Source organism: Myotis nattereri (assembly GCF_964212035.1).
Source record: "Myotis nattereri genome assembly, chromosome: 3".
Lineage (NCBI taxonomy): Eukaryota > Metazoa > Chordata > Mammalia > Chiroptera > Vespertilionidae > Myotis > Myotis nattereri.
The window spans coordinates 38536934-38559783 of record NC_138077.1 but is presented as its reverse complement, the minus strand read 5'-3'; the positions used below and the strand labels follow the sequence as shown (position 1 = coordinate 38559783).

Here is a 22850-nt window from a genome sequence, read left to right as displayed (position 1 = left end):
ATGTAAGCCAATAGTAATCTGAGTAGCGAATTTCATGTTCCTAATTAATCCACTGTATTATGGCCAATCTGTTATATAAAATTCCAGTTTAGAAAAAAAATGCCTATATTTACTAATTTAACTAATATCTAGTTTCTTTTTCTTATCTCAGTTACAATATAAATCTAATAAGCGTTACTCTTTCAAAGCAGTCTAGTCCCCTCTTGCTCACAATTCCAGCATCAGAAACAGTATAATTATTTTCTAAGAATCTACATTTAAACTTATATACCACAACTTTAATAAAATCAACTCTGTGGCATTTAGATTAAAACAGTAACTATTTTTTTTACAGGAAGTAGTATTTTTTCAAGCAATATTAATGAAGATATTAGAAAAATTAATCCAGTACTGTTAATTTACATTCTGTGTACTTTGGGGACTCACTAATAAGCTGGGATTTTTTTTTTTCATTTCATTAGAGATGAAGTATGATTTCACTTTTAACTATAAAATATGGTGGAATAAAGGATAAAGAATAGGAAGAGCTCATGAAAAACCTTCATATTTCATATTCCTCAGAAACTCTAAGCTTGATTGCACTTGACTAAAGTGTGACATATTCACTGAGTAACTGAGTCCATTTAAAACTCTGAAATGTAAACACTAATTTTCTTCTACTCATTTTCAAGGTCATGACTAAAAGAGTAAGTGACACAGAATAGGAAAATTTATTATTTTTATTTTTTAATAATTCTTTATTGTTGAAAGTATTGGAAAAGTTATTTTTAAAAGGATTATATAAAAAAGGAAGAGAGAGAGAGAGAGAGAACTAACATTTACTGTGCACTTCCCATGTTCTAGGGACTGTGACAGGAGCTTTGCATATCTCATATAATTTAATTATCACAACAACATTATGAAGAAAGAATTATTCCCATTTTACAGATAAGGAAGATGAATCTCAAAGACTAAATAATGTGTCCAACATTACACAGCCAAGAGCCAGTGGAAATGGATACAAATCCTAATATGCTTGATTCTAAGACCCATGATCTGCATATACAGAGGTGGGCAAAAGTAGGTTTACACTTGTTCATATGGAAATAATACAAATAAACAATACAATAATAAATAAATATTATTTGTGTACTCACAATTATAGACCTACTTTTGCACACTCCTGTACACTGGGCTCTCAAATAACCCTGCCACACTGCAATAAAGAGTTTTAAAAACAAACTAAAGAGTCATATACCTTTTGAGTCTCATCCTTCTTCTCTTGTTTGAGAATGTCAGTTAAGTTGATGAGCTTTTCCATAGCCTCGACTTGCCTGTTCAGGTGCTTCAAATACATCCCACATGCACGGCAGTAGGATTCCAAAAGCAGGCCAAACCTCTGACTAACTGTTTTATTGTGCATCTCAGATCTAGAGAAACAGTGCAAGATTAAAACAAAAAGGACAATACATACACATACACACACACACACACATATTCTCAAATGAGTATATATATATATATTTAAAATTTTTTTTCTAAAATGTTATATCATACTAACAATAAAATAATTTAAAACCTATCATTCAGAAGCAGAGCAATCGAGAGTTTGATAGTTCTTCAAATGTTAATGTACTAGCTTTTAGGTTTATTTCAACTAATTTTTATAAACTAATCTCTCAGTACAAGATATATAAACATGAACAAAGGGGAAGTAGGAAAAAAATATAATGAATAGGGAGGGAGTTAAGAGTTCAGTGAATACTGTTTGACTCTGCTGGCATACATGTTCCTTTTCTACACTGTCTCAGAATTTAAGTTATTTTTTTTTGGGGGGGGGGGGGATGAAATGAAATTTTATTAAGCAACATAGCTAAATACACAATAATTTTCCAAATATGATAAAAACTATAAATCTAGAAATCCCAGAAGCTCAACTAACCCAGCCAAAAGGAAATTAAAGAGAAACATCCCCAAATAAATTTGTTATTTTAAACCCAGCTTCTAGGTTTCATTTTAAATTTTAACATTTAAAAAACCATGTTAACTACAAATCTGTTTTTAAATTTAGAAAAAAGTGTTTGGTTTGTGACCCCCTAACTTTGAGTATTAGGTATATCTTATTCTACATAATTTTTTCTATTCTTAATTAGCTTCTTTTCTAATGAGAAATTTGAGATTTTTGTTATTATTCTTCTGAATTCCAATTCCAAGGTAAGATTTTTTTCTTTATTTTGGGATATTTTAATCCACACACACTGTGAAACCAAATATACCATTAATCAACATTAACCTAGCAAATTTAACTTCACTTAAAGTAGAATCACAGTCTTTAAAATATTTCAGCTCTCATTCCTGTAGAAAATTCAGTTTTGAATTTCACTGTTTATTTAATTCTAAAGAGAAAAGGTTGAGGGGAAACTCATGATTGGTACCACATATTTTCAATATGGGAAATTCTTCCAGACAAACAAAAGCTTTCCTATCTAATAAAAGACAAAAGGGTAATTAACCATACCTCCGCTACGCTTCCCATTGGCTAATCAGGGAGATATGCAAATTAACTGCCAACAAAGATGGCGGCCGGCAGCCACGCAGCTGAAGCGAGCAGGAGGCTTACTTGCTCCAGTGATGGAGGAAGCCAAGGTTCCCCGCCTGCCATGGCCCGGCTCTGAGCCCAAAAGCAACGTTTCAATTATAGAAGCTAAACAAACCCCAGATACCTGCTTTCAGCCAGCCATGGCCACGGAGGTGGACCCGGCTCTTAGCTCCAGTGACAGCAACTAAGTTTCAATTATAGAAGCTAAACAAACCCCAGATACCTGCTTTCAGCAGGCAGTGGCCTCAGAGCTGCAGCGAGCAAGGATGGCAACAAAGTTTCGATTAAAGAAGGTAAATAAACCCCAGAATTTAAAAAAAAGAAAAAAAGGAGAGGCTGGGAGCTTCAGTTGCGGGCCAGCCTGAAAACGGCCCTCAGCCCCTCACCCAGACTGGCCAGGCACCCCAGTGGGGACCCCCACCCTAAAGGGGGTGTGGCCAGCCTGAAAACAGCTATCAGCCCCTCATCCAGGCTGGCTAAGCACCCTAGTGGGGACCCCCACCCTGAAGGGGGTGTGACTAGCTGCAAACAGCCATCATCCCCTCATCCAGGCTGGCCAGGCACCCAAGCGGGACCCCTACCCTGATCCAGGACACCTTTGAGGGCAAACCAGCCAGCCCCCACCCGTGCACCAGGCCTCTATCCTATATAGTAAAAGGGTAATATGCAAACTGACCTTAACAGCAGAAGGACTGGGAATGACTGGTCACTATGACACACACTGAGGGGGCAGACACTCAATGCAGGAGCTGCCCTCTGGTGGTCAGTGCACTCCCACATGGGGGAGCTCTGCTCAGCCACAAGCCAGGCTGATGGCTGCTAATACAGCGGTGGTGGTGGGAGCCTCTCCTGCCTCCTCAGCAGCGCTAAGGATGTCTGACTGCAGCTTAGGTCTGCTCCCCGCTGGCAAGTGGACATCCCCCAAGGGCTGCCGGGCTGCCAGAGGGATGTTTGATTGCCATCTTAGGCCCAATCCCCCGGGGAAAAGGCCTAAGCCAGCAGGTGGTCATCCCCCGAGGGGTCCCAGACTGTGAGAGGGCACAGGCTGGGCTGAGGGATTCCCCGCCTCCCCCCCCCCCCCGCCCCCCGTCCCAAGTGCACAAATTTTTGTGCACCGGGCCTCTAGTAGTATATAAGTACGCATATTTATACATAAAGAAAGTAATATGTCTGTAGATAATTTAATGGGAAAATAATTTGACTTACTTTAAATGCCAAAAGAAAAAGTGCCCAATCCTTTGATTAGTCAACGCTTTTTTGAGTAAAAATCTCACAAGCAGGTTATCCAAATACTGTTCATATTTCAGGACCTATGTGTTTAAAAACAAACAAACATAAAACAACTTTACATCAACCAGAGTCAAATTCTGCATGGTTGGAATTAAAGCTAATTTTTTAGAAAGAAAGTAGATACTACTGGGTGACAAAACTAATTTTTAAAAAAAGCATAAAATCAGTTAATACAGTAGAGGTTTTGGAAGTTGCATGGATTTAGAATAAAACATAATTTTTCTTTTTTACATTATTTTACCTGTACTAGCTGAATTAGATACTGAGAAAGTTTGTCATCTGTTAAATATTTTTCTAAGCATCGAACAGCAAAACTTCGAACCATAGGGTCTGGGTAGTTGCAGTCCAGAAGCTCCATAGCTTGTTCAGGTTTGATTGGAGGCCAGTCTTTTACCAAGCAGTACATCTGTGCATGAGAAAGACCACAAATCATATTTTTAAAGGAAAGACAGTTGTGAATGAACCCTTCATTTTAAAATTAGTTTAGATAAAAGTCCCCTTATAAATTCAGTGCTTAAAATGTTCAGTTCTAATTAATTAATTTTATCAGTGGAAGCAGTCTGAATGGTATTTTTCTCTACTATATTACCATTATTAATTAACTTAAAACAGTCTATTTCACCTCATAGTTATGCAGACTTTGTGAGAGAAAACAATCCGAGCAACAGTTATTCAGGAATCTCAAACATGCATTTACCTGAGCTACTTCATCTCTAGAATTCCATTTAACAGACAGAAGCAATTTGGGTAGAATTTCAGGGATAGTTACACAATAGTGTCTGTGTGGAAAAGATAAAACAAAATAAAAAAAAAATTCTTGCACGTTATTCATAAGGCCTAGATGTCTAAATTTCCAACTATGCAATCTTTAAGAAATTCCAAACACTTAACATTTTATCATTACTAGCCTTCCTTAAAATCAAAAGAAATCAGTGTTTTAACATTTTGTTGCATATATATATGTGCATAGATACTTAGATACAGTTATAATGGCAAGGGAGGCAAAAGAAAAATCCAAATGGAAGGCAGGTACTTAGGAAAAATTGTGAATTTATTTTATAACACTCTTTATGTAGCTTCTTTTATTCACCTACTTAAGCAACTTGGACCATGAGAAGAGTCACCACTTCTACTGTGGTCACGGGAAAGAATTTATGTTTTAAGGAACTTCTGCAGAAACGCGCTGCAATTGCTTTATTTAAATAAACAGTGTCACCAAGTAGTACGATAACTTCTTCATAAGTAAAAATAAGGCATTACACTATTACTTTGAGGAAGTGTAAGAAAAAAAGGAAAATGAAGGGAACTCATAAAAATGGAAACATCCAGTGGTCGGCAAACTGCGGCTCGCGAGCCACATGAGGCTCTTTGGCCCCTTGAGTGTGGCTCTTCCACAAAATACCGACTTCTGTGCATGGGCCACGAAGTTTCAATTGCACTGTACATGCGCGTCCACACGTGGTATTTTGTGGAAGAGCCACACTCAAGGGGCCAAAGAGCCACATGTGGCTCGCGAGCCACAGTTTGCCGACCACTGATAGACCAACTAAATTGATCAAAAACAACAGGATATTTTTTTGGGATCTTGAATTTTATTAAAAAGCAAAAATAAAAACCAAATCCTAAAAAAGGTGCTATCAACTTAGAGAATTTTTTTTTAAAAATATATTTTATTGATTTTTTACAGAGAGGAAGGGAGAGAGATAGAGAGTTAGAAACATCGATGAGAGAGAAACATCTATCAGCTGCCTCCCGCACATCCCGCACTGGGGAAGTGCCTGCAACCCAGGCACATGCCCTTGACCGGAATCGAACCTGGGACCTTTCAGTCCGCAGGCCGATGCTCTATCCGCTGAGCCAAACTGGCTTTGGCTCAACTTAGAGAATTTTTAAAAAAGCATTCAATGTCCAAAGTTAATACCAATGCAGCATGATTCTTTCTAGAAATATTGCTCTATATCTACAACTTTAAAAAAGATGTTTGTATAAAAAGTCATGTGTATTATGCTTTATTTAATTTAATAGGTATGGTAGGAAAAAAGGCAAGATCAGCCAAAGGCAATTCTTTATTTTCTTCTGTAACATAAGAAATGGAGACTCTTCATCTTAACACTTACCTGTGGCTCCAAAGAAAATCTTTCTCCTGCTCAGTGATTTCAGAGAGAGGATCTCGGGTACAAATTGCTCGGAGCTGTTCTTTATCATTTTCCCTTAATTCGTTGTCTCTAGCTAGTCTGTTACTCTGTAAAATAAAGTAATATCTTATATGATTTTCTCTGCTATATTTTTCATGAGTGATCCACATAAAAAAAGACAGAAAACTGTCAGTACATTTTATATTGCTTATTAACTGCTGTGAAACAGTTTACTATTCCCATGATAAGACTTTATTTTCATGAATAGGGAAGAATCAGCTCAAGACAGTATTTGTGGAACAAATCCAGTAACTTTTTTTTCTTCTTCCAGTAACTTATTTGGTTAACATTACCACCAACCACAGAACAGTAACTGCTAAAGTTAGTCAGGGGTAAGAAACTGGATACTAGGCGTTAGTAGTGAATAAGTTATAATGTTTCTGGAATAAGAGAATATGAAATAGTAATATAATAAAATTAAAATGTAAATGCTTTCATAATGGTTGCTTGGATACATCCTAATAGTCACTTTTAGGCTTTCAAATTTAAAAAGTAAACATAAATAAGGGAAAAAAGTAGAAGCAATATCCCCATTAAAACCATGCACATTGCGTGTTTGGAAACCAAAAACACCACAACTTTTGGTACAATTCCAAGTAATGTATTTTTTTTCTTTAAATGTAGATATATTAACTATGTAATAAATAATTATGAATTCACATTAATGTATTATAAAAAAAGAATTATATATCCTTTAGAAAGGGTTACACATATTCCTAATGGCTAAAATGAAAGTAAACATCCATGCTACTAAGTTTTTATACATTTAAACATTGTTAATTTATCTAACAGCATCAAGAAATATTACTAGCACATATTTACTCAACAAATATTTATTAAAGCATGGACTGTGTGCCTTGTCTTGTTCTTACTGTTTGGGGTCATAAAATTATAAAAGAACCTGTATTATTAACAGGGCCATTGCTACAGTGGAAAATTAAATGAACAAATAAGAAAAATATTGGAAAGTTGATTTAAATACTCTGGGTGATGTAACAGAGAGTGACTGAGTAACTACTTTAGACTGGGTGCTCAGAAATTGCCTCTGAGAAGGCATGAAAACGTAATATTTAATTGTAATCCAAGTGACAAGGAAGAACCATCCACATTGAGATCAGGAAAAGACTATTGCAGAGGAAGAACAAGGAAAGTGCCTCAGGGAAAGAATGCGCTTGGTGAGAAGGAGGCACAGGAAGAAGGCCAGTGAACCTGAATCCCAGTAGGTGAGGGAGAGGAGTGAGAAATTTGCAGGTCAGGGTAAAAGGTTTGGATTTTATTTTCAGTGGAAGTTAGTTAAACAATGAATATCATGATTTGATTTATGTTTAATAAAGATCATTCTGGGTCCTCTGCAGGGGGAGGGAGACCAGTCAGGAGGCTACTGGAATAATAGTTTGGGTAAGAGATAAAAAATGCTTTATTCTCAATTCACCAGGAAAAGTAGTCATTACCACTTACCATCTGGGTCCATGGACTTTTAATTCTTTTGCATTATTATTATTTCTTTAATATATTTCTTTATTGATTTCAGAGAGGAAGGGAGAAGGAGAGAGAGATAGAAACATCAATGATGAGAGAGAATCATTCATTGGCTGCCTCCTGCTGGCCCCCTACTGGGGATTGAGCCTGCAACCCAGGCATGTGCCCTTGGCCGGACTCGAACCGGGTACCCTTCAGTCCACAGGCTGACGCTCTATCCACTGAGGCAAGCCGGCCAGAGCCTTTTGCATTATTTACTTATTTTTATTTGTTTATATTTTTAATATAGAATAACTTAGAGAAGAATAAGTGATGGTGAAAAACAATTATATGACAACTGGATAATAATTTAAATATAATAAAACCAAGGTTATTATTCAAAATAAGCAACATCCCTTGAATGCAACTAACTACTTGCTTATCAACTGTCATGCATGAGCCTGGACATATTCATCTTGTGCTGGGGACCAACCCCAGCAGGTCCAGGGGTCCCCAAAGGTGTGGACGGAGTCGGCGAAGAAAGAATGACATGGAGACAGCGTTCAGTTGATCAGCAGCCTAGCCAGGATCTCTAGCCAGGATCTCGAGCCAAGTTCTGGTCTGGATCTCCAGCGAAGTTCTGGTCTGGATCTCCAGTGAAGTTCTCGTTAGGATCTCCAGCCAGGTTCTGTGTCCAGGTTCTCCAGCCAGGTTCAGTCACCAGGTTCTAGTCAGGTTCTCTTGCCATGTTTTATAGTCAGGTTCAGTCCAGGATCTTTTGCCATGTTCTCTTGCTAGGTTCTGTCTCTAGGTTCTGTTGCCAGTTTCTGTCCAGGATCTTTTGCCATGTTCTCTCCAGTGAAGTTCTTCTGTCTCTAGGTTCTGTGTAGGTTCTCTCTTCTAAGTTCTGTCTTGTTACATCTGTATTTATACCAGTTGATTCCAATCCTATCAATCTCTATTCCAAAGGTTAGGGCGTTTCTTATCTCCATTCCAGGGAGTAAAGATTATGTAGCTTAAGCATGATTGTTCGTAGTTAAAGTGATTAATTACCCGCCTGGCACTTAGTTAAGAGGTTTTATTCCCTCCTTAACTTCAGGGGAAAATCCCTACCTGGGGAAACAACCTTTCTCAGAGACCTTGGTTAAAACACATAGTGCCAAGAAGGTGAGCAAACATATTAAGAACAGTATGCCATATATGCCAGGCCCTTGAAACAGCAAGCATGGACCGGCTCCCGGCAATCTTGTAAATACTAAGTCCAGATTTTAAATACATATCTAATAAGTTCTAGCTTATCATTACTTCTGGTTCTTCTCTTACTCACATGTCAAAATGCAGCATTTTTGAAAACTTTGATGCCTCATAATTTTGTTAAAGAGAATGCCATCTTCTTTGCTTCATATTTGTAAAACATTTCTATTTTTACACTTACAGATACCAATCAGAATAATGGATCCAAGGAATTTTTAAATTTCTATATCACCTTTTTCCTTCCAGTTACAGGTATAACTAATTGGATAGGGATATGAACATGTCATGAGAATTCTTACCAGTATTTCAACCCTAACTTAAAATTTAAGGAATTCCTCCTCATTTATAACAGAACTAGAGGCTCGATGCAGGAATTTGTGCACAGGTGGGGTCTGGCCAGCCCGCCCCAATTGGGGCGATCATTAGATAAGTTATTTAGACTCCTTATGCCTGTTTCTTTACTGGTGAAATAAGGGTTAAAATAGTACCTACTTTACAGAGATTACTTTTAAGATGAAATGAGATAATATATGAAAAGTGATTGGTATGGCATTGGGTACACAGTAAGCACTCGATAAATATTAATAATCATCATCAAGGAATTATTTTTCTAATTCATTGATTTAGTGAGAGGAAGGAAGAGAGGGAGACAGATGAGGTGGGAGGGGGGGAGAGAGAGAGCAAGAGAAAGAAAGAAACAGCAATTTGTTGTTCCACTTATTTAAGCATTCATTGGTTGCTTCTTGCAGGTGACCTGACTGGGAATCGAACCTGCAAATTTGGCTTGTCAGGACGATGCTTTAACTAACTGAACTACCTAGTCAGGGCAGTTATCATAAAGGAATTAAACTTATAGAATAGTGGCTACATACTTCAAGAAAGAGAATCTCTTTTTAATGTCAAAAAAGTTAATTTTAATTGTACTTTCAGTATCTGACAAAATTCAGTAATGATTTTAAATTTATTTGTACTTAAAATAGCCTTTCTATATCTTTGAAAGTGCATAGGCAGAAAGGGTAAAGGTTATTATTATTCTTCTTCAGTTTACAAAAGGGATTGGTAAACTCCCTATTGAAAGTTCCTAAATGTGGGATTGCTGGTTGCCCCTGGGTGCTGCTGTTATTGCACCAGGAATATGGAAAATATGATAGGCATATTTCAGGACCTCTTGGTCCATATTCGATTGGTTGGTCTATCTATGACCTATAACTAGGTCAAAACAAAAGTGATAAATTTGAAAATTAGAAAAAAAAGTTAACAAAGAACAAAAACATCTTCTCTTAGCACTGACACCTTTGTCCTTGAGAAATAAGGAAGAGTTAGAGTTAATGGTTCCTACACCATTATTTTGTAGTTCCAAATTTACGGCCAAGATCAGACAACTAGATCAATATTTAAATCCTATTTTATAAATATGCTTTTCTAGGGGACTGAGCTATGGTGGTGAAGCAATGTCCTCTGCTTCCATGCTCACCTAACAATATATTTATACTTTGGCTCAACTTCAAGGTTACTATTTCAAAAAAGTCTTCTCTGAACCCAATATTAGCCTTTCTCTCCCATCCCTCTGTTAGCCATTCTTGGCACACTATTGCTTTTTCCTTCTTGGCACTTATCATAATCTATAATCTTATATTTTTGCTTTTACCTGCTTAATATCTATTTTCACCATTAGACTACATACTCAGTGGAGGTCTCTTTAGGTTACAACGTTATTGCCTGGTACATGTCATACATTAATGGCATTCAATTAGTATTTGTTAAATGAAAGCAGGCTAGAGCTCTGAAAAGTAAGGAGAGGTAGGGCTGCAGTAAAAATATTAGCATATAGAGAATTTTATTATATTGCAATACTGTCCAAGCACCTATAGTAGCTATGCCAGTGTAACTAAAACATATGAAACCCCTTCTGTATAAAGAGTATGTACCCAAATCCACTGATTATGGCTGATACTTAAGAAAACTTAGTGATTTGTCTTACCAGTCCTGCATGGGAATAACTAAATCCTGCTTCTCGGGACACAGACCAGTTGGCATGCTCTTCAATCACTGACATATCTGGAAACTTTACCACACTGCTGCTGAACCAGTCAAACTCCATCTCTAAGCATGGGGTTTCCTAAGAAATAGAATAAAAGTTATTACATATATATTGTGTTTGTTATAAAAAAAGAAAAAAATTCTAATTTATAATAAGAAAGCTTACTTTATTTGGATTTGACCCAGTAACACCAATAGGATTCAGCAAATCTTCTAATCCATGAGGTACTGGCCAAAGATTCAAAGCCATTTTTCCAGATACTAGAGTATCTGTATAATCAAACAAGTTTATATTTCCCCACGCCAATGGACAGTGTTCCTTAAAACACACAAACAAACCGAAAAATATTCACTATTCTTTGGGTTAAATTATTAAACCTGTTTCAAAACTCTTTTCTTCCCCAGAAAGGAGAATTCAACAACTATCTCCATAACAATGTCTACAATAAACTATATTAATTTTTACAAAGTATAAATATCTCGCTTTCCTTTTTCCCATTTGAAATAACATGTATTTTCTCTAATTATTATTATTATTAGGAAATATAAACCAAAGCAAGACAGATATTTGTATGTAGTCACTTAACAGATATTTGTGTGTAGTCACTTGGCATATTCGAAAACTGTACCGGTATGACCAGGACAAACTCACTATTTATAAATAAATTCTAAAAACTTTCACAAGATATTTTTCTATGATACATTAATTAAAATTTTTTAAATTATTTATTTTAGATAAAGAAAAATAATATCCATTTCTTGATAAAAATTCAATATGCAGTATAATTTGGAGTTTCTAAAGGTGAATATAATTTACCTCTTTAGCACCTTTTCGACCTTTAACAGAACAAATGGAAAGGCAAAGCCGAGCAGCACGAGGAAGATCAGGAATGTATATGTCATAATTCAGCCATTCATTCCACCTATGTAAAATTAAAAAAAAAAGAATTTATTCCCCCCAAAAGGCGTTTATCCAGAGCATATGAATGACTCCTACAAATCATAAAGAAAAAAATAAATAAAGTGGAAAACAGGCTAGAGATCGAATGGAACAGACATTTATCCAAATGGCCAATAAACATGAAAAAGTAGTCCATATCATTTGTCATCCAAAAAATGCAAAATAAAATGTCATGGAACTATCACTATACAAGAGATTAGCTAAAACTATAAGGATTAATGATATCAAGGAGTGGTTATAAAATGTGTAGTTTCAGGAAATCTCATATTCTGCTAGTGGAGGTGTAATTTATACAACCAATTTGGAAAGCATAATGTACTAAAACTGACCTATGACAGCTCTACCTCAAGGTATAAAATCAAAGAAATGCATGCATTTGTGCCTAGAATGTTAACAGAATTATTTACAATATTCCCAAACTGCAAACAATCTTAATGTCTAATAGACTAGATAAATTGCAGTATATTCATATAATGGAGTACACAGTAATGGAAATGAACACCAGCTATTTACATCATGGATGAAATCTTAAAAACATAATATTAAGTGAAAAAAGACACAAAATACCTACTCCATGAGTCCATTTAAATAAAATTCAAAAAGCCCAAACTAAACAATTTTAGAAGGATAGTAGCTACCTTTAGAGAGGAGAGAAGACAAATGGTCTGGGAGAGGAGATGAGGAGGGGGGGACTTTTAGAATACTGTTAAATGTTCCATTTCTTGACCAGTGTAGTGCTTATATAAATATTCATTTTGTGATAACTCACTAAACTCTGCAATGTATACTTTTGTCTATTTATGCTATATACTTTCACACCCTCCTCCCCAAATTAGTTTATAAAGAGGCAAATAGAAAAGGGAAACTAAGTAAAATGAAATTTCCTATTATGATTACAATGATATTTAATTACTTTTATAGATGATGCAGTTTTATTCATTTAAATAAGTCAGTATTAAATAAAATGAAGGATATGTTAACAGAAAGTATTTTAATTTTAGAACTATTTTGCAAGTAAAACTTGACATTCATAATAAGAATAAAAAGTTACTATAAAAAGTGATAATTTTTTCTCAAATTTTAATAATAAATTCCCTTCAATTTATTGGATATTACATGTGAAATAATGTCTATATTTTATTTGGTGGACATCTGTAAAGAGCCAAGCAAAATACATAGTTGCTATTTCTTTAAAAAAGATTATAGTAATGGTTAAGAGTATGAACTCAGAAGTCACACTACCTAGAGTAGAATCTTGTTTTTACTATTTTATTACATGTGCAACCCTCACTTTGTCTGTTTTCTTGCCATGGAAATGTGACTAATAATAGTGTCTACTCTCATAAAGTTGTTGTGAAGATTAAATGAGATAACAAAAGTAAATAAATTAGAAGAGTAACTGGTCCAAGATAAAAGCTCAAGTGCTAGATAATGATTTTAAAAACTTTTTAATTGGCTTCTTCAAAATTCTATTCTGTTTTTGGTCACAAATAAAACAAGACTTAATTAACAACAAAATGGTATAAAATTTTTAATTAGCCAAACTAAGATATAAAACTTTATTAGTAAAATAAGTTCTTATATTCTTTGCTTGATTATGGATAAAGATTAAAAAAATATGATCCACTTATATAGAGTAGGTATGTTTAAAATGGGGGAACTTAGCAAGAAAGAATTCTAAAGGATAAAGAAACAATGCTGCCGAAACTGGTTTGGCTCAGTGGATAGAGCGTCGGCCTGCGGACTGAGAGGTCCCGGGTTCGGTTCCGGTCAGGGGCATGTGCCTGGGTTGCGGGCATATCCCCAGTGGGAGATGTGCAGGAGGCAGCTGATCGATGTTTCTCTCTCATCGATGTTTCTGACTCTCTATCTCTCTCCCTTCCTCTCTGTAAAAAATCAATAAAATATATTTAAAAAAAAAAAAAAGAAACAATGCTTATGGAGAGAAGAAATATTGTGGAATTTGATAAGTTCACAGTAAATGTACCCAGGGTTTTTTATTTATTACTTCTCAATCTCTAGACTTGCTCAGAGTTAATGGGAAATAGTCTATATACTTTCTAAGAGAGCTATATCCTATGAATGTTGTTGTTTATAATACTATGCAAATAAAGCATGTTTCTTCTCAAGTCCACACACAGAGAACAATTAAGTTCTTTATTGGCAATAGTTATATATATATATATATATATTCCAAACTGATTCTGATTTTGGGAGAGAACGTAACATTTATGAAGAAATCATATGGTAATTTATCTAGTATATGGGAAGTACAGTATTTGGAACAATCAATTTCAGAAGAAATTTTTAGTATCTACTTTTCATTCTAATAACTTCATTTTCTTTTATCTCTAATTTTTTTTTGTAAATACAGAAAAGTTTACAAATTTACTAAAATATTCATACTACTACCGGAGGGATTTTATCTTTTAGACTAGAGAATTCTTAAAGAAAAGATAACCAAATATAAGTACTTTTCAAATAACTTTAGTTCACTAAAATTTTGACATTATAATCTTAGATTGTTAAATACATTTACCTTTTACTTGTATAAAGCTAGTTTATTTTTTGGTTTTGAAACAACTAGAATAAATGTACCCAATATTATTTTGGGGTTTTTGCTTGTGGCTCGTTGAACTCCTTAGATTGTTGGTTTTACAGTTTTTATCGAATTTGGAAAATTCTTGGCCATTCTTTACTCAAATATTGTTCTGCTGTTCCTTTCACAACCAAATCACTCAACCTCTGACAGTGATGCAGTATGACTGGGAAATAAATTTTGTTGTTCTAATAAAGATTGTAAAAGATCTTGGGGTTGTTTGTTGTCACAGCATAAGTTCTAACATGAATGACGTACTTTCTGACCTAATGGTTCCGGTAGGGTGAGGAACTATTTCCCTTTCTCCAGGCAGAAAAAATTACCAACTCTTTGAACTTGATCCAAACTCTAGAATGGTGGTCACCTCTAGCAACTTAATTACAAGATCAAAATTTTTTCTTGATTCTCTTAGAATCAAGTGTAAATGATAATAGAGATAAGAAAAGAATAAAATGCTAGGTTTATGAATCATCAGTACCAATCATCAGTATATTTTGTTCTCTCCTTGATACAATAGAAAGAGAATCAGAAAAACCCTACAGATAAAATTTTACAGAAAATCAATAAAGTGATCCTGTGATTTGAAAGTCCTTATGTTCTATATGTAAATGTGTGGCAATTTCCTTGACTTGTATAAAGCCAATGATGGAAATTGTATTACTTTTATTTATTACATTGCTAAACACTAATATGACTTATGAAGATAGAAGTCCATATACTTCCTTACCTAGGATTGGAACAAGGTACTCTTTGAGTGTTCACATTATCACATAAGGGTTCTCCTCCATGGTAGATACCTGTTCGAACATAGATCTAAAAAAAAAAAAAAATGTATGTGTATACAAATATATACAAACATACATATATAATACAAACACACATGTACACATAAGGGGACAAAAGTAAGTTTACATTTGTTTTTATGTAAAATACTACAATAATTAGTAAATAATAACACAAGAATAACTGTTTCCCCCTGGCCAGGTAGTTCAGTTAGCAGAGTGTTGCCCTGATATGCCAAGGTTATGGGTTCCTTTAGAAGTCTCTGTTCAGATGTAGCTTTTCAGTTCTCCTTTTCTCACATATATAAGAAGTTAATATTGATGCAGGCTCTTCACTAAAATTTGTTGCTGTTTCAGGGGAACATCAGACTAATAAAAATCAATATAGGCCCACCTTTAGGACAGGTATGGAATTCAGCGTTCTTCATATTTTAGAAAGATAAATTGGTACATATACTAAACATTATTCAATACTATTTGAAGTTAGAACACCCATAAATATATTAATATTTCTGCAACAAAACACATGCATATTTATAGTAGTGGGATAAATAAAGATACAAAAAAACCTTGGTTCAAGTTGGGCCAGGTTTTGATGCCAAATATATTCTGTAAAACTTTTGGTTTTAAGAGCTTAGAATTGTGAACGTTAGAACCATTAGGATATTAGAATTAGGGATATTAGAATGATAGACAAAGGACCATAAGCTGTGTAATAGCAGAGGTAGATGGGTGGTTTGCTAGCCACCTGAAAACATACTGCAGCTCAATAGCTCATTGGTTCAATAAAAAAGTTTATATAAAATCCTATGTAATAAAGAGGTATTATGCAAATTGACCATCACTCCAACACACAAGATGGCCGCCCCCATGTGGTCAAAGATGGCCACCACAAGATGGCCAGCAGGGGAAGGGAGTTGGGAGGGACCAGGCCTGCAGGGGAGGGCAGTTGGGGCAATCAGGCCAGCAGGGGAGGGCAGTTGGGAGGGACCAGGCCTGCAAGGCAAGGCAGTTGGCGGTGATCAGGCTGGCAGGCGAGGGCAATTGGGGGAGACCAGGCCTGCAGGGGAGGGCAGTTGGGGCTATCAGGGAAGCAGGGGAGGGCAGTTAAGGGTGACTGGGCCTGCAGGGGGGGCAGTTGGGGGCAACCAGGCTGGCAGAGGAGGGCAGTTAGGGGCAATCGGGCCTGCAGGGGAGCAGTTAGGTGTTGATCAGGTTGGCAGGGGAATGGTTAGGGGGTGATCAGGCTGGCAGACAGAAGCGGTTAGGGGCAATCAGGCAGGCAGGCAGGCAAGCGGTTGGGAGCCAGCAGTCTTGTATTGTGAGAAGGATGTCCCAGATTGGAGAGGGTGAAGGCTAGCTGAGGGACACACACACACACACACACACACACACACACACACACACACCCATGCACAAATTTCGTGCACCGGGTCTCTAGTAATTTATATAAAATAATAAGCAACAACACGACTTTACCTTGTCAATGTCTCGAATATTTACATTTACATAGGTTGCACAAAGAATTTTTATTCTGAGTGCACTATTTATACCCCAAAGGGATTTTGTAGAGGTTTCTCCATTCATATATGGTGTAGCTGTGGAGATGCGTCTGGAATAAGATGGCATTGTAAAACAGTCCATTGGCAGTTGCGAGTAAAGGCTTTCCTTAGCCATGAGCATCAAATTGGGCATCCTCCCAAGCATTATACAGCTTCTTATATACTGTAAAAGATTAAGGGAGATGGGGAAAAGCCATTTTTTAAATAAGGTTTTTCACTTTAAAAGCACCATGTAAGAGTATTATGAGAGAATTTACATACTAATCTGCAAAGGTAATAATGAAATCAAACATTTTAGACCACATTTCTTAGCAGTTGCTTCATTTAACATTTAAAATACATATCTGGGCCCTAACCGGTTTGGCTCAGTGGATGGAGCATCGGCCTGCAATCTGAAGGGTCCCAGGTTCGATTCTGGTCAAGGGCATGTACCTTGGTTGTGGGCACATCCCCAGTTGGGGGTGTGCAGAAGGCAGCTGATTGATGTTTCTCTCTCATCAATGTTTCTAACTCTCTATCCCTCTCCCTTCCTCTCTGTGAAGAATCAATAAAATATATTTAAAAAAAATAATAAAATACATATCTGGGAGTTAGGTTATAGCACAAGATCAACCAAGCCCCTATTGGAATATAAACTGTATAAAAGAAAAAAAAAAAAGAGGTCGGTTTTTGACACTTTAGTTCTACCCTTAACTGTAAGAAAAAAAAATTACAAACAAGGATCAGAGGATACTCAATATAAAACACTGCACTTGTTAAAGGAAAAGCAACATCATTTAGAAAGCTTCTATCATTCTATATATTAAGTCATATTGATGTCCAGTATTGATTATGGCAGTAATCCAAGAGTTACTGCCCCCTTGCTCTTTTGTTGCAAAATTCCTTGAGAAACATTTGTTTTGCTAAAAAGTGAAACAAAACGAAAATAAGAGGAGACTGATAAAAATATAGGATGTATTTAAAAATATATTAAAACACATTGTTTGATCTATGAAGTGGTAGTTAGAATAGAAATTTCAAATAGAAATGCTACTGCCCTAGCTGGTTTGGCTCAGTGGATACAGCGTCAGCCTGTGGACCAAAGGGTCCCAGGTTCAATTCCAGTCAAGGACACATGCCTGGGTTGCAGGCTCAATCCCCAGTAGGGGGCGTGCAGGCGGCAGCCAATCAGTGATTCTCTCTCATCATTGATGTTTCTCTCTCTCCCTTCCTCTCTGAAATCAATAAAAAATATATTTAAAAAAACGACATGATACTTCCAATTTGCTAAAAAAAAATGCTACTATGTACATATTATAATAGCCTATTTTCTTACCCATAAATCCACTAGACTGTAAGCAACCTGAAGACCAGAACAATGTCTTGCTTGGTATTATAAATCAGTACTTAGCATACACTTGGTACAAGTATAGTTGCTTCTTATATGTATTTATTAAATAAACAGAATAGAGAGTAGGGTAATATTAATAGTATATCTTCACAGTAATAGATTTTTTTGAAATGTTTAATTACTGCTAGTGTCATTGCTTGGAAGGAGATAAAATACGCCATATTTTGGGGTCAGTGTAACTGACAATGTTTTTATGTTTGTCTTTTTTTGACAAGGGGACATTTATGTAATTGCTTTCTTGCATATTCAAATGAATACAATAAACCCTTAAAAAAAAAAAAAAAAAAAGGCATCCTTAACCGGTTTGGCTCAGTGGATAGAGCGTCGGCCTGCAGACTCAAGGGTCCCAGGTTCGATTCCGGTCAAGGGCATGTACCTTGGTTGTAGGCACATCCCCAGTAGGGGGTGTGCAGGAGGCAGCTGATAGATGTTTCTCTCTCATTGATGTTTCTAACTTTCTACCCCTCTCTGTAAAAAGTCAATAAAATATATTTTTTTAAAAAAGGCATATAAAAAGCCTTCTGTGCAAGTTTCATGGTATTTAAAATTCTTATTGGCTAATAAAAGTATTTCCACTATAGAACTGGAGCTGTTTAGAAAAGCATATGATGCATTTTTTTTGCATGCAGAATACCTGAAACATTGTACTTACCTTATAGCACAATTAAACAGTCACCAAATCAAATGTTTGTATCTGAATAATGATATAACTATTGTTACAATTGCAAAACCATTAATCAGCTTATCCACATACACAGTCAGATCCCCAAATATTATTACATAAAATTTAAAGAAATAGCATGTTTTTTTCAAATTAAATTAATCATCAATCTAATTAAATAATTATTGCATAAAAATAAACTAGTGAATATTACTTAATAATATTAATTTCTCAAAATGTATGTTCTAAAAATGCAGACAACAGTCCCCAATGTGATTACTTTTTAAATTTAAAATTAATATTTTTGAAACTTGTTACTCACCTTATATTGACTCAGAGGATATTTTTCTAGGAAGTATTCATCACATCCACACACTTTTAAAATATATTTGCCCTGATATTCTAGAACACAAAGTTTTAGTTGTTCAGATGATAGCAACATACTTCGAGTTTTTTTCCTGATTGCTTCAGCAATTACTTGTTCTGGCACATAATCATGGTTGATTTTCAGAGTATACTTCTGCTTGTCATTATTTGGAGAAACTATTACCCAAATCACCACTATTATTTGCCCTATAAGAGGAAGACATTATTAGATGTAATCACCATATATACTTCATTTTCAAGAGACAAATTTCAAAAAGCATGCACTACCATTCTTCTAACCATAATCATTAATGACTTATAATCTAACTAATTAAATGCAGGTAAATCTTCAGATCTTATAGGGCTGCCAGGCTATGTCCAAATCTCATGTTTTATGGCAAGCATGCAAAATTGACTGATGGGTCACAAGTATTTGAGACCAATATAATTCCATTTTAAACTGCATGGCATACTTCATGGATACAACCTCTGTGAAGAGTGACTCATGATGGTATACAAAAGGTTCAGAAGTGGCAGAGTTTTTGGTAACTATGGGAAAGAATCATGGAGACTTAAAGAAAGATGATAAATCAGAATGAGAGAAAAGATGGGGGAGGAGGGAAAATAAGATGCATTTTCTTGATTTGTTTTCTTTTAAGATCAATTAAGCCAGGGGATTAAAAAAAAAGATGATAAACTAGAAAGATTAAAACTGTCAGAATGGGCTGGGTATTCACAGTACAATTTTTTCCAACTATCTTATATGTTGGAAATTTTTCATAAAGATTGGGTAAAAATAAAAGAGTGTTTGTACCATTTTAAAAAGTATGCTAGAGTAGAAAAGAATTTCAAATAAATAAAATGTTATATTTCATTAAACTACTTTGAATAATATGGGTAGAATAGTAGTAAGATTTAACTTATTTTACTAACAGAACTTTATATTTATTAGTGTGTGCGAGTTAACCTATTCTATAACTTTAAATTAAAAACTTCACTTTGGCCCTGGCCAGTGTGGCTCAGTTGGTTGGAACGCTGTCCCATACACCAAAAGGTTGGGGTTCAATTCCCAGTCAGGGCACATACCAAGACTGCAGGTTCCATCCCAGGTCAGGGCGTGTACCGGAGGCAGCTGTCAGATGTCCCCCCCCCGAAACCCCCCTCTCCTCTCTCTAAAATCAATAAGCATGTTTCACAGGTGAGGATTAAAAACAAAAATAAACAAACAAACTTCACTTGGTTATCTTGAAAAATACAGATATTTATCTGATATATTTTCATTTCAACAAATATATAGTTTATATTTTTTCTTGTTTATTTAAATCTAGAAATCAATATATTAAAATGTCAAAAGTCGCCGGAACTGGTTTGGCTCAGTGGATAGAGCGTCGGCCTGCGCACTGAAAGGTCCCAGGTTCGATTCTGGTCAAGGGCATGTACCTGGGTTGCGGGCACATCCCCAGTAGGAGATGTGCAGGAGGCAGCTGATCGATGTTTCTCTCTCATCGATGTTTCTAACTATCTCTCTCCCTTCCTCTCTGTAAAAAATCAATAAAATATATTTAAAAATAAATAAATAAAATGTCAAAAGTCAATCTCATTATGATCAGATTTAGTATACCTAACATTAAGATTAAGAATTTTTTTGAATATATGATATATATCAAGACGATGTAGTTTTCCTAAAATTTCATAAAATGTGTGTCTATTTATACTTGTTCTTACATGTGAAATGATAATCAGCTATAATTCTACAGCAAGGAATGTCAAACTCAAAGTTCTTTAGTTTTATTCTGAATAAACAATTCATCCAGGGCTCAGCACCATATGCACACAATTCATTCAATTAATAAGTATTTATTTGTACACAAGTTGTATACTTGGCACTCAACTATATCTTGTCAGTATAAGCAGTATCTGACTTCAAGAAGCTTATCATCTAATTGAGATAAAAAATACTTTAAAATAGAGACATGATAGAAGTTTTCACTATAGTAACCAATTATGGTAGACTGCAAATTTTCTTACCTTTATCTAATTTATTATATATGTGTTTGGGCAATTCTGGTGAAGATTCTACATTTGGAGGATAAACATACATTGCTCTACTGTGAGGTGAATTAAGATCCCTAAGATCCACAGCTTCTTTACAAACATTCAGAATATTTCTTCGGAAGTCCTGTACTTCTGGATCTTTAACCATGTCAAATTCACACACTGGCATGCCGATAGCAAAGCCTTAAAAAATTATAGAAAGAAAATAATATTCTATTAAATACACAGTATAAACATGTTTCTTATAAATAGAAAACTTGATAGATTTGGAAGATCACAATAGAATAAAGAAGTTTCTCTGGGTTTAAAAAGTTTTTGATGAACACATATAGTAAGAGTTGACAAGGACTCAAATATTTTTAATAAACATTATATTTAGCAACTTGGAGCAAAGGCAGCAAACATTATCCATATCGATTATTTTTTAGAGAATAATAAAACAAAACTGGGCTATAACAAATCTAAGTCAACTATACAAATCATACTTCTTAAAGAAAACTTTATAAAAAATACCAAGATGTTAAAAATAGTTTCTTAATCCAATAGTAAAAAAATACTTTAGTTTTGGAATGATTCTTATTTAAAAATCTATTTAAGATTACAAAGGTAATTAACTGGTTCAAACAGAGATATTTCAGTGAGGAGAAAATAAAGTTGCACAGTTATTTGCATTTAGAATAGGATGACAATGACATTTAGTCAAAAATTTTCTCATACCAATTTCTCGATTGAGGATCTTTTCTTCACGGTTGCCTACTGGCTCAATTACTTTTAAAAAGGGTTGAAAGAGCCGAAGATCACAAAGCCGTCTTGTTTCATCAAAAAATTCTTCCCTTTCTGCTTCTTGGGTAACACTTACGAAAATGTAAGAAGATTCATCTTGAAGAAGTTGATGGAGAGGGTACTTTCTTGCTTCTTTAAATAGTTCATGCTTTATAGTTACTAATGTAGCCTCACGGAGGCATTCTAAAGTCACTATCATTCCATTTGGTAGTAAACATTCTACTAGGATTCTTGGGGGCATCAAGTGGATGCCCCACAGTTCACCTGATGATGGTCTTGGAGGCATTGTTCCGATCCTTTATAAGTTTTACATATAAAACTACTTTAAGGAATTAGATGTGTGGCTGTCCCAAAGCAGAAATCTAAACCAAAGAAGGAAAACACATGTTAAGAGAAACAAGTATAAAAGAATAGATTTATGGCATTATTAAGTGTAAAAACTCATTTTCCATAGTTTGAATTAATTAGGATTAGTAATAATAATTTATCTTAAATATTTTGATGGAGACTGTTGCTCCAAATTAGGCTGAAGGAATCGATTGCAAAGCAGAAATTAGAAAAAAATCACTTGTATTTCATTTTATTTAGTAAATTCATTTAATAAAAAACATTTTATATGAATGAGTTTTTAACAATCAGGTCTTATCAAGACAGAAATGAGACTATGGGAAGAATGAATTAAGTTGTAATTGAACCCAAAATTTCCATCACCTATCACCGCTACCATTCTCTTCTATTTTATTAAGCAGAATCTGGGCTAAAAAGGAACCTTTATCATGGGCCAACTGCTCTCATTCTAAAGATGAGTAAAGCAAAGGCTTAGAGAAGTAAAACCTTTTACTTTTTCTCCCCAATCTCCACTCTGTGGTAATGAGA

At 35.1% G+C, this 22850-nt stretch overlaps 1 protein-coding gene across 1 annotated transcript in view; it reads right to left on the bottom strand.

Annotated features, from left to right (window-relative positions):
* The window catches only part of PIK3CA (phosphatidylinositol-4,5-bisphosphate 3-kinase catalytic subunit alpha), a 32176-nt gene extending 9840 nt beyond the window's left edge, over nucleotides 1-22336 (bottom strand). Inside the window, exons 1-13 of the mRNA XM_081085938.1 lie at nucleotides 21909-22336; nucleotides 21165-21374; nucleotides 19093-19343; nucleotides 16637-16882; nucleotides 15103-15188; nucleotides 11633-11738; nucleotides 10982-11134; nucleotides 10757-10894; nucleotides 5986-6110; nucleotides 4566-4647; nucleotides 4110-4274; nucleotides 3785-3888; nucleotides 1238-1409 (exon numbers count right to left, since the gene is read on the bottom strand). Of these exons, the coding sequence (XP_080942064.1) occupies nucleotides 1238-1409; nucleotides 3785-3888; nucleotides 4110-4274; nucleotides 4566-4647; nucleotides 5986-6110; nucleotides 10757-10894; nucleotides 10982-11134; nucleotides 11633-11738; nucleotides 15103-15188; nucleotides 16637-16882; nucleotides 19093-19343; nucleotides 21165-21374; nucleotides 21909-22260 (2190 nt within the window). The 5' untranslated portion in view covers nucleotides 22261-22336. The remainder of the gene's footprint in view (nucleotides 1-1237; nucleotides 1410-3784; nucleotides 3889-4109; nucleotides 4275-4565; nucleotides 4648-5985; nucleotides 6111-10756; nucleotides 10895-10981; nucleotides 11135-11632; nucleotides 11739-15102; nucleotides 15189-16636; nucleotides 16883-19092; nucleotides 19344-21164; nucleotides 21375-21908) is intronic.
* Nucleotides 22337-22850: the final 514 nt, after the last annotated feature.